This window comes from Clarias gariepinus, chromosome 5, assembly GCF_024256425.1.
Source record: "Clarias gariepinus isolate MV-2021 ecotype Netherlands chromosome 5, CGAR_prim_01v2, whole genome shotgun sequence".
NCBI lineage: Eukaryota > Metazoa > Chordata > Actinopteri > Siluriformes > Clariidae > Clarias > Clarias gariepinus.
In genome coordinates this window covers 12,748,198-12,761,112 of record NC_071104.1, presented here as the reverse complement: position 1 = coordinate 12,761,112, position 12,915 = coordinate 12,748,198, and the positions used below count along the sequence as shown (strand labels likewise).

The 12,915-nt window shown below is 39.5% G+C and overlaps 1 protein-coding gene across 3 annotated transcripts in view; it reads right to left on the bottom strand.

Annotated features, from left to right (window-relative positions):
* Positions 1-12,915, bottom strand: part of stxbp5l (syntaxin binding protein 5L) — a 137,922-nt gene that overhangs the window by 32,265 nt on the left and 92,742 nt on the right. For 2 of the 3 annotated variants that reach the window (XM_053496124.1, XM_053496125.1), the window contains exons 10-19: positions 12,268-12,422; positions 10,472-10,544; positions 9,593-9,740; positions 7,433-7,500; positions 6,974-7,014; positions 6,393-6,610; positions 3,550-3,710; positions 3,038-3,163; positions 2,044-2,195; positions 430-498 (exon numbers count right to left, since the gene is read on the bottom strand). In XM_053496124.1, the coding sequence (XP_053352099.1) occupies positions 430-498; positions 2,044-2,195; positions 3,038-3,163; positions 3,550-3,710; positions 6,393-6,610; positions 6,974-7,014; positions 7,433-7,500; positions 9,593-9,740; positions 10,472-10,544; positions 12,268-12,422 (1,211 nt within the window). The remainder of the gene's footprint in view (positions 1-429; positions 499-2,043; positions 2,196-3,037; positions 3,164-3,549; positions 3,711-6,392; positions 6,611-6,973; positions 7,015-7,432; positions 7,501-9,592; positions 9,741-10,471; positions 10,545-12,267; positions 12,423-12,915) is intronic. The other variant, XM_053496126.1, reaches the window with a different exon arrangement.

The window sequence follows — 12,915 nt, the reverse complement described above, 5'->3', positions numbered from 1 at the left end:
TCAGATTTATTTTAAATTATTGTTGTTTGAACTAAGCCAGCAAAATGCCGAAAAATTGATATTTTTAATAGCACATATAAAATCGTCATGAAGTTAGCAGCTTGATTTTGTAGGGAAGCAAGATCGTTAACTTCCATGTTGCATTAACTTTGGTAGTAGCTTCTTTGGCAGTACAATATATAGCGGAAAAAGATCATGTCAACAAATGTAGTTGTGAGGTTGTGAATGAAATCTTTTGGCAAAACGCTCGTAATTAAGAAATTAATTTAATTCAGGCATAATTATATTAATAATATTGGCATTATTTATTCATTCTATTAATCAATCAATAAACATCCAATCACCTCAGGCACCCCCACTCTCCCTCCCTTGCAATCTGTAGCCACTTCATCCCCACCACGCCCATGGCGGCTTCTCCAGTCAACTTACTCTGGTAGGAGGTACGGATCCGTTTCTTTGAATCTGAATAAAAGTTAGACAGGCCACGCATGCAAAAGTCTGTGACAGCGCCCCCATGCCCAAGCACCGCCACCCACGAGAGAAAGAGAGAGACAGAGAGAGAGAGAGTGATAGGGAGGAAGAGGAAAGGAGAGAAAAGAAGAGGAGAGGAGAGGAGAGAAAAACAAAAAAAGGCTCCGAGTGAAAAAGAGGAGTGTGACCACGGTCGCAGCAAGACCAAGTTCACTGTTTAATAAATGGGTGAGAGGAGGAACAGAAAAATAAATAAATAAATAAATAAATAAATAAAGGAACAGAACTGTGAAAAGGAAGAATGAGAAGCCTGTAATTGTGTGTTGGTGTGTGTGAGACAGAAAGAGAGAGAGAGAGAGAGAGAGAGAGAGAGAGAGAGAGAAACAGGATACAGAGAAATACTAAACTCTGTCCCTGACTTCAGACAAACTATACACTCTTCTAGACTGGAGTGTTTTTAATATCTACCATTAATGTGACTTTCTAGGAATATTCATTTAAAACACAGGGGGAAAAACATTCATTAATAATAAGGTAGAAAGTACAACTCTTTAGAATAGTTATTTTTTGTATTAGTGATATCATAGTCCGGAACAACTCTATTACTTTCTAATGATGTTTCCAGGCTGGACTGACAGAGACATATAAAAGTGTAAACAGCTACAAGAGCAAAGTTTCACACATGGAGAAGAACATGGCATGAACAGAGCTTCTCTCTCATCCTTAAAGTCCTTATGCAAAGAAAAAAAAAAGACAAGTTTAAAAAAAAACATTGCAATGTTCTCATTTACTTAGTTTCGTTCTTTTCTTCTTTCCCTCCTGACTAACAAGCACAGGGTGTGGGTGAGTGCTAAACCAACGTCTCTCTCTATTTAAGAGCTTACATAAGCCGAGCATCAAAAGCACCGCTCGCCAGGACCAAATGACCCTTCTGCCCACCTCTGCATCTCCATGCTGAGCTTCATGCCGGCTCTCGGCTCTTTAGTTTCTAAAGATTCGGATGCCTGAACAAACAAATCCGGCCAGCTGCTGTGAAAGGAGCCGGCATGGCAGCTTCTCAGCAGACTCCTTCAGATGAAGAGCGAGACACATTCTTGAACTTGGATGACTTTGTGTCTTCTTTTTCCTCTGCTCTACGAGCCTGCACGCGGGTGTCACGTGCATTTACATGAGCGTATCTGTACTGTATGTGCGTCGGTGCGTAACGAGGGTTGGGACGAAGAGGAAGAGCAGAGCGGTGAAGGGATCAGTTCGGATTAGTAGAAGTGCGTCCTTGTGACAGTATGAGCTCGTGGCTCTGTCAGAAGTCGTGCTCAAGCAGAATATCAAAATGGACAACATGCAGAGAATGCAAATCCGTAACTGCGGCCCGTGTCTCATGCAGTCAGGAAATGAGGGAGTGTTTCGGATCATGTGGATGTGAGCGAGTGTTAATTATGTGGGAGTGTGGCGGGAGGAGACAAAGAGAGACAGAAGACTGACAGAAAGCTGAGAGACAAGACAGTGAAGTGACACTACATATTGTAAGTCTGCTATGTAATAGGATGCGTGTGTGCGTGTGTGTGTGTGTACCTGAGGTGGACTGGCGGTTCTTGCGGGGGGAACGCGTGAGGCGTTGGAAGGGGTCAGCCGAGCCGTACAGCTCCAGAGTGCTCATACACACTACCACTGTCTTCTGCAGATAATCCACCACTGCCAGACCGTTACAGTTACCTAGAGCTAACCTACACACAAACACACCCACCCACCCACACACACAGACACACACACACACACACATACAATCACATGACAGCCAAATCATCAGTAAATAACATAGCAATCTGAATAGAGGAACACAAACAGAGGCCTCTGTCAGAAGGCCCCGCCCTCTCCTGTCATTTTACGAAAATGATTGGCTCAGACAAGCAGTGTTTATGTCCGTAGTTTGTAAATGGCCGTGGGTGGCTGAATTTGATGAGCAGAGGTCATTAAAATTCAAAACGCTTTGTACAGTATATTGGCTGCCATTGCGATCGCTCCACCGTTTGATCAAGGTTGAACGAAGAATGCCTCCAGCTTTTATGGATTATTTAAAAGGTTTAGGACAAGTTTCTTTTCACATTCAACGAGAGTACTGTGTCCATTTGTTAGATTACATCAACCTGCAGCATTTATTATATTAGTAGTATAAATTATTGAACGGAGGGCCAGCTCCTAGGGCCCCGGCTCCATCTTGACTTAAGCTCACCGCCTGTTTGGCATTCTGCACGCTCTCACTACGTCTTTATGGCATTCCACTGGGGTTTTCTTCCACCTCCCAAAAACATGCCTGTGTAGAGTTGAATCAACATAATTGCATGTAGCGTGAATTTGTGTGTCTGTGCATGGTGGCCAATGATGGATTGGAGTGCATTCCTGAATAATGTGCACTTCCACAGCATCCTTGACAAGGACAACCCTCTTACTGAAGATGAATGGATGAATTAGTAAACATCGTCTTAGTGCAGAGTACAGGTTGAAAAGCAGACAAAGACAAAGCAACAGAAAGACTCAAGGTAAACCACGTGCCAAAGGGGCTACTCACAGGCCGTAGGCGGAGTTTATATCCAGGCTGGTGATTTGCTGAGGTGGCTCTCCGTCAACCCATAGCAACTGGATAACAAGATTAGCCTGGTAACCAGGGGGCATCCAGACCATGCGATCTTTTACCCTGAGAAAGACACAAATAAATTGACTGTTGAATATGTAAAAAAAAATGTTTGAAACCGTCTAAGGCCTTTGCCAAGTTTGTCAGGAGATCATATGTTTAAGTCCCAATAACGCCAAACGCCGTCTGTAGCTGTGAGTTCCAGATACCGAGATAATTGGGGCTGCTTTCTGGAAGAGAAAACTACATCCTCGTTTCTCTTTCCGTCTGTCAATTAATATGACACTGACCAATCACAGGCACTTCGAGGATGAGACACAGCCTCACCTTAATTTTGTACCTGTCATGTGATAAGGTAATGGGACGGGGGTGTTGGCAATAACTAAATCAAGAGAACGCTCCGACTAACGCGCTCCCCCTCATAAAAGGTTAGGTGACTTGTCACTCACTTTAGGCAGGGGATGCTGTCTCTCACACTATCCGGGGTGTTACTGCGCGGGCTGGGTGGCTGTGGAGAGTGAGTGCCCACGTCAGTCACACACACCGCGTTTTCTGTGTCGGATGGTGAGATTACATCCTCCATGTCACACTGCAGGCGCACCTCCAGGGCCTAGGACGACACAAACACACACCCGACGTTGTCTTTTATTATATGTTTTAAGTTTTAAGTGCATTATGTTTGGTTACACGACCTCAGTCTCATACTGTATGATTGGTTATATATTTCTCTATATACTGTATTAACTGTCAATATATTATGATTTAGTGTTCTGATCTACTGGCAAATTGAAAAATTTTTATAATGTTAATATTTCTTGTTGCTACACTAACTGATACAAACTAATAATTAACAGAAAAAAAGATAATCATATTCAAAAATGAATTCACAATATACAGAATAATATACAGTATATATACAGTATATATATATATATATATATATATATATATATATATATATATATATATCTTAATGTATGTAATTTTATATTAAAAAATAAACTTCATAATATATTGAATTTGATTAAATATATCTATTTCTTTATATTTTATAACTATTAATCAGAACACAGACAAAGTAAAAGTGTGTGTATAATTCCTAAACATGCATAAACTTTCAATAATGATAGAACAATTCTAAGTATAAATATAATGTTTTTTGTCTTTATTGCAATATATATAAAGTGAGGCAAAAAAAGTATTTAGTCAGTCACAAATTGTACAAGTTCTCCCACTTTAAAAGATGAGAGAGGCCTGTGATTTTCATCATAGGTATACCTCAACTATGAGAGAGACGAAACAAGAAAGAAAAATCCAGAAAATCACATTTTAGGATTTTTAAAGAATTTATTTGCAAATTATGGTGGAAAATAAGTATTTGGTCAATAACAAAATTTCATTTCAATACTTTGTTATATACTGTACCCTTTGTTGGCAATGACAGCGGTCAAACGTGTTCTGTAAGTCTTCACAAGGTTTTCACACCCTGTTGCTGGTATTTTGGCCCATTCCTACAACACGGACTTTTAACTCCCTCCAAAGATCTTCTATGGGGTTGAGATCTGGAAACTGGCTAGACCACTCCAGGACCTTGAAATGCTTCTTACAGAGCCACTTCTTTGTGTCAAGACCCAGCCACTTTCATCTTCAATGCCCTTGCTGATGGAAGGAGGTTTTTACTCAAAAAGGGTCTTCCTGGTCCCAGAAAACCAGCCCCAAAGCATGATGTTTCCACCCTCATGCTTCACAGTAGGTATGGTGTTTTTTTGGATGCAACTCAGCATTCTTTCTCCTCCAAACACGAAGTTCTATCTTGATTTCATCTGACCATATGACATTCTCCCAATCCTCTTCTGGATCATCCGAATGCTCTCTAGCAAACTTCAGACGGGCCTGGACATGTACTGGCTTAAGCAGGTGGACACGCCTGCCACTGCAGGATTTGAGCGGCGCAGTGTGTTACTGATGGTAGCCTTTGTTACTTTGGTCTCAGCTCTCTGCAGGTCATTCACTAGGTCCCCCGTGTGGTTCTGGGATTTTTGCTCAAGTTCTTGTGATCACTTTGACTCCACAGGGTGAGATCTTGCATGAAGCCCCTGATCGAAGGAGATTATCACTGGTCTTGTACGTCTTCTATTTTCTAATAATTGCTCCTGCAGTTGATTTCTTCACACCAAGCCGCTTACCTATTGCAGATTCAGTCTTCCCAGCCTGGTGCAGGTCTACAATTTTGTTTCTAGTGGCTTTTGACAGCTCTTTGGTCTGGGCCATAGTGGAGTTTGAGGTGTGACTGTTTGAGGTTGTGGACAGGTGTCTTTTATACTGATAACAGATGCCATTAATACAGGTAACAAGTGTAGGACAGAAGAGCCTCTTAAAGAAGAAGTTACAGGTCTGTGAGAGCCAGAAATCCTGCTTGTTTGTAGGAGACTAAATATTTATTTTCCACCATAATTTACAAATAAATTATTTAAAAATCCTACAATGTGGTTTCTGGATTTTTTAAATCTTAGTTTGTCTCATAGTTGAGGTATACCCATGATGAAAATTACAGGCCTCTCTCATCTTTTTAAGTGGGAAAACTTGAACAATGGCGGTTGGTGGCTGAATAAATACTTTTTTGCCCCACTGTATGTATATATATATATATATATATATATATATATATATATATATATATATATATATTTTAATATATTGCATTTTTACAATATATTTCTATTTTTTTTTTTACGGAGTAAAGCATCCCTTACGTGTATAAAATAATCTTATATATATATATATATATATATATATATATATATATATATATATATATATATGTAATACATATATTACAAATATATATATATATATATATATATATATATATATATATATATATATATTTGTAAGGGATGCTTTACTCCTCATGAAATGATGAGCCAATCAGCTAAAGACAGGAAGGAGTCGGTCTCGCTAAGTTTACGAGATGAAAAATTTCCTTCCTGGGAACCTCATCACGTGACCTACAGTAATGTTACCGCGGCAACATTACTGGGGCAAATATGTGCAGAAAGAATATGTTTATTCCAACAAGAAAGATTCGATCAGATCAGGTGTTTTCATGGCTAATATTTACATATTAAACAGATTATTGAAGGTTTACACACCAACACTCTCTCTTACATGATGCATTTTTATTCCAGTCGGGCTACAGTATTATTCCTACTGTGAGTGAAATCTTAAGAGTCCACGTAAACACGTGTAGTGTAAGGTAGGAGTACACACAATACAATTAGAATATTCTTACCGTGATAGTAGTGTTTGCGTCATGCTTGCTGAAGCGGAACAATATGACATGGGCACTGATGCCCACCACACAGAAGATGCGGCTTTGGGGACACCAGCTGACCATCTGCACTGCGTAGGGATCTTCCTCCACCAGCTCGGCACTGCGGCCCCCCTCGCTGCCCTTCACCTTCTCAAACACCTTAGACGTCTTCAGCTTGTAAAGCATCTGCAGCGTGACTGAAGCAGGGAGAAGCCCTTAATGCCGGTTCTTTAATTATCTACTCTGACTGACTGCTGGTATAAATATTGTGATCAATAATCTTATGTAATAATTGAAGGTCACATATGACTTTATTTTTTTTTTATTCAATTAAAAACATTTTTATTAAAGGATAAATGTCAAAATAATGCTTTAATCCTCTTACATTGACCAAATAGGTTTTGGTTCTTATACACTCAGTATAATGGTCTATAAAAGTTTTTGCTTTTGTCGATTTTGTAAAGAGAACTTTCTTAAAAGGTTTGACAAGGACCTCAAAGAGTGAGCAACTGACTAACACAGACAGGTGGCAATGTGCGGTTAAAGGTTAAGGCACTTACTGGCTGTGGCGTCCCAAAACTTTATCGATCCGTCTGCATGTCTGCGCAAAGGCAATGAAGAGGTAGGACAAAAAGTAAGTGAACGAGCTGGAATGTGTCCTGATCGGTCTCGGGTCGCAAGGGGACAAAAAAAAAGGAAGGGCAGAAAGAGAGAAAGAGGCCGCACAGCATGCATGGTCGATATCACAATTGAATTAAAGCTGCCAAATGTGATCCATTTACCAATGAAGCAAGCTGGAGGGGCGCTTTATTGACTTCATATGAAAAGAAACTAAATCCATAGATACTCAGAATCAGGCTATTTCTTACCACAGAGGGTTTTTACTGTATGTGTGTGTTGAATCAGAGTACAGTATACCTAAATAAACTAATGTTTCTCTTTATAGCGTTAAAGTGTAAATATAAATATATATATAAATATATAAATAAATATATCTATATACACAAACATAGACTTACCCTGTGATAATGATCTCAGGATATGTTTGAGAACCAAGTGTCCAAGTACCTCCACTCACTGGCCACTCCTGCCAAGCAAAACAAACAACGTAAAAAGCAGTGCAATTATTATCATTATGCACATCCACCTCTAACCACCTCGCCCCAGTGTGTGTGGAATAATAACAGCACAGTCATACGGCGCTGCGTAATTACAAACAAATTTCTAAACGCAGCTTGGTGTTTCAGCCTACAAGGCAGATAAAAATGACTGGGAACATAATTAGCAATTTACTGATGTTAACCCTTTCTGACTGATGAGTGTAGTGGAGGTTCTGTTCAGGTTCTTACACACGCATTTAAGGATGCGTTGTCTCTATTTTACCATTACACTGCCCTTTGCTAATCAATATCTGTACATGATTGAATATTATAGCAAGAATAAAATTTTTGAAAACACTGAATGCCATGTGCAAACCTATGCAGACAGCCTTGCATCTTCTGTTCTTTATCTTCTTTTGTTTAGCTTCATCAGTCTTTATTTTCCCATCGTATTATCTCGTTAAAATCTTCACTATACTGTATTATGTGTAATCTTTACTTTTACTATTACTTTACTTCTAATCTTGTTTCAGTCCATCACGATGACCCATTTAGTGGCTGAATATACGCAAAAGTCAGACAGTCTAACAAGCTTTACAGTATATATTTATCATTATCTCCTTCAGTGCCTTCAGGTCATCAGCTGACTTCATTTTCTTTTTCCGTATAACATTGCTGAGCCTAGACTTGATCGAATGAAGCAACCCCAGAGCACAACACTGCCTTCAGAGGCTTAAACAGTAAGCACCATGCGCCCATCATCCTGGAATAGGGTGAATCAGGACTATCGGACCACATGACCACTTTTTTATTGCTTAAAAATACAACCTTTATGCTCCCGAGAAAATGAATGCTTTCTCTGATTAGTCTCAATGACAAGTGGTTTTCTTATGGCCACACCCAATCCTGTGAGTTCTCATCACATTGTGCACCAAAATGCTCTGACTTTCACTAATAAATTTAGATGTGATTTCTTATTGATTTTTCATGAGGCATTTTCAACGATCCCTTTTAGTAATTTTTTCGCCAATCACATTTCTTTTGCATAACTGATGGAACTATTTACAGTATACTATCTCTCCAACTTCTTTGTTTGATGCAGACATTCCTGAAACACATCTTGTTCATAACCATGGGATACATCCTCCCTGACAGAAATGACAAGCTACTCATTGCATTAGTTAAAGTAAAACGATGTTTTTGCTAGCGACTAAGTGCAGTAATTATCCAATCAAAAGAAGCTAAGTGGAGTATGTGCTTGTTTACATTTAAACTGCAATTTATTGTATAGCTTTTGTCAGTAGTACTCAAAATGTAACACAATCCTCAATGCTTCCATTAATGCTCCTTTGGATTAAGCTGTCCATAGATAATAAACAGCATGCTGCATTTTTTATGTTATCATTTGGGAGACAAGAATTATGAATTGAAAAAAAGGTTCATCCAACCAGCTTGCTCTCGTCAGGCATATGGACTGTGAGTCAGTGTGATGCAGATACTAATACCATGTCCACTATACTGGGTCATATTTCTGAGTACAAGATGTGATTGAACCACATGTTCAAATCATCACTCAGTACTGTATGTCACCAACAAAGACATCGAGTGGTACAAAACGATCCCCTGATAGAGATTGACTGATCGTCCAGTGGCTTTTCTCACATGTCCCACACATTCATCTATACTGTATATATGGCTGTGCAATGAGGATCAATAAACCCATCTGACCTTGTCTGCCAAAGAAGGCTCAGGCATTATCTTTAGTATGATAGGAACCAGATAGGAACATTTCAATTCGCCTACTTGCTAAACAAATATTATTATATGGTTGGCTGCATTTAGACCTGGACTTTTTTTGTCCTAGGTTTGGGATCCTGTGTAAACCTTAATGGTAATTTCAGAATCATGGTGCACATGCAAAGGCAAAAGCAGCAGTATTGAGACACACACACACACACACAAGGGGTAAGGGGTTCAGATCGTAATTGGGTACATACTGACGATCTATACTGAAAGGGGGTTAATTAGGTATATGGCATAACAGTACATGACAGAATAGATGAAGCTTAGCTCGGTTACCTTGTGACTGTAGCCAGTCTTTTTGTGTTTCGCTCCTATAGAGTACAGCACAGGGATGATGTCAGGGGGACAGTCGGCAAAATAAGCTGTGCACGTGACTGGAGACTCATGGATGTCCATGGGGTAGGGGTTCTCAAAAATAGGGAAACTGGTAAAAATAGAAAAAAAAACAAGTTGTGGTTTTATAGGCAATAATCTTGAATAGCTGGATTATATTAAATCCTCCAGCAGAAACAAACAAGATATAAGCAAGAATTTTCGACTTTACAAAGTAATTAGAGAAATTCTAGGGAAGTTTATGGACACAACAGAAAAACAAATAGTCAATTATTCATACATTTCACTACACATTATGCCCACAAGACGAACATTAACCCAATTAGAAAGGAGACATGGATTCACCTTCCCTAGAGCTCTCTGAACAAATAGGGATGAGACTAAGCTAGCGTGAGGCTGGTTGGTGCACAGCGAAATAATTTCCAAGCAACAGTAGATAAAGAGAAAATCATAGTCTTCCTCAGAGACGCTTCATTTAAAAGGGTAGGAAACCAACTTTTCAAAGAGAGACGTTTGTGTATAATGAGTAGCTTTGCAGCAAAGTGAACAGCTGGTGTTTAGTCTCTCTGGAGTGCGACTTTAAAACAATGTGTACACTAGGTTGACCTTGTCTCCCTCTCATGAAAACATCATGTTTAATTGACACCTGGGGCTGATGCTGAGTGATGGATCATTCGACGAATTGCCACACACACACACACACACCCGCGATCATGTTTTGCGCTGTGGTTCTTTATGAACATGTCAGGTGAATTTCACTCGGGTGTTGAGAGATGTTACCGCAGGTCAGAGGTGTGTACGGCGTGTTGTGTGTGTACTTACTTGCTCTGTGTCAGATCGACCACGATGAAATCCTTTTCCAGTAACACAACCACCGCATATGGCTCCTGCACCTCTGTAAGAACGGACAAAAATGATTCTGAGCATGTAGAGTAGTTTGTAGCCTTGATACATTTTAGGAAAAAACATGCTGCTCTACCACTTCGCTCCATCTCAGCTGAAAAGAACTTGAAGAGTAGGAAATCACTAATCCTATCCACCTTCCTCAAACGTTATCAGCCCTAGTTTTTTAAAAGTTACTATTTCTTATATTCTTTTTTTTTTTTGTTGAATGTTTCACATCATACTCATGTCCTACATAACTATGTCTCCCATGTATTTTAATCCTAGGGGAAAGATTGCTAACAAGGAGAACCATTGACATCAAACGGGGGGGGGGGGGGGGGGGATGGGGGGGGGGTTGGTTTGTTAAGTGCAACATGACTCAAGTATCTAAAACGTCTGAAGTACTCAAAGCCCACTTAGCCACTTCAACCATAATTATAAATCACACTTCGTCTTCTTTGCAATTTCTACTCGCTTCTTACGTTTGGCTTGTACTCAATCAAAAAGAACGTTTTAGCAAGCGAAGAAAAAATGGGGAAAGTGCAGCACTTCGGTAAAGTTCAACAGCCTGTGTGTTCCTGTCTGCGTAGATGAATGTGACTCCTTTGGAACGTCATGACGGTGCCGATCATTTCAGGTCCTGCTGAGATTTCTATTACGACGGTGTCGGCCTGTTATTATCCTATTATTAAACACATGCAAAGACGCTCATAATTGCGCATAGATGAGAACGACATCTTTCATTTCCTCAATATGATTCCTTATAAGCATTCATTTCCTCTCATAACCCCTAATGAATATTTAAGTGCAATTGCACTTTCGCAAATGTTCCCAGATACTTCAGATTCAGCTCTGAAGCCTGCTTTCCATCTCCATCAATACATTAAAATCACTTACGCCTTCATTACAAATCCAGACACATTACCTAACATCAATGACACTCTCCATTAGATACGAGGACCAGCTTTGGCTTTATTGAACACACTAGAAACTAGGTTTGGGTCTAATGAATTGGAAACATTTTTTTCTTCCAGGCACCACTGGTTTGGAACACAGTCTGTGGTTTCCTCAATATGTCCGATTCACAAACAGCATGTTTCAGGACTACCTGTGGTTCCCCAAAGCGGTATTCAGAGACCAACTACAGTGCTTGTTCAAGTCCAGCTGGAGACAAATAAACACTTTAAGAGTTTATTTAACACTGCAGGTGCTGAAGACAGACTGGGGATTTGGTGACACATGTTGTTGTTACAGTACGTTACAGTGGACATGAGGTCTACTCCTTTACAAATTTGAGATCTTTAACATTTGCAGCAAGATTTCAGATTTTTTTTTTTTTTTTTTTTTTTTTACCAATCTCAGCAAACCTTATAAGATGATGCTATTATTAAAAACTAAGGTAATTAAAAAGCTGGTTTATTTTTTTATGAAAAAGCTGTAAAAAAGTAAGATTTCTATTGGTTCATCATATTACAGATAATTACTATTCCAGCTGCTGTTTGTAGCACTGATCATTTCTATAATCCATTAACAAATGTCTTTCCAGAGTCAGGCATTTTAAACAGAATGAAAAGAGTAAAAGCTTTGATAAAATCAATCCAATTAAATTAGACAGTTCTATTTAAGGTGATATAACGAGTCCAAAAAGACGGAGAGGAGGCCCTGGAAAGAAGTTTGTAATTCAACTCTCAGCAGAAAAGTGTGTTTGTGTGTGTGCATGTGTGAGACCACACCATTGAGATAGGGTGTCTCGCAGAGCACGAGGAACTCCACTATAGGATGGTCCATTTCCAGCACTGTGATGGCTTTGCCATGCATGATGGTTAGAGTGGGTCTTCTGCCTGCTTGATCATATGACAGACCTCCTGAGAAGATGACAAATGGCTCACTGTTCAAAAACAGAAAAGAGGGAAAGGGAAAAAATTTAGAGTTGTTTGACTGTAGGATGATGTTCACTTTATATTCTTTCAAATAGGAATAGTCATATGTCTGCATACAATTATCCAATTATCTAGCCACAGCAGAAAGCAGAAAATCATGCAGATCCAGATCAAGAGGTTTTCGTTTGTACCAAACAACAGAATAGGGAAAAGTGATGTGAGTGTACTTTAACCATATCAGACAAGGGGTTTCAGGTCATTTAGATCCTGTCGATCTCCCGGAATTTACACACACACACACACACACACACACACACACACACACACACACACACACACACACACACACACACACACAGTAAACAACGTCTCCTGGTCTTTCTCTAGTTTTCAGCTGTTAAGTTTGGTGAGACTATGCACATTGTCGTAGAAAAAAGTAAAGTCTGACTTCCAGCCCTGATGTTCCAGAAGTTGTATCTCATCTGTTTTGAAGTTTGAAGC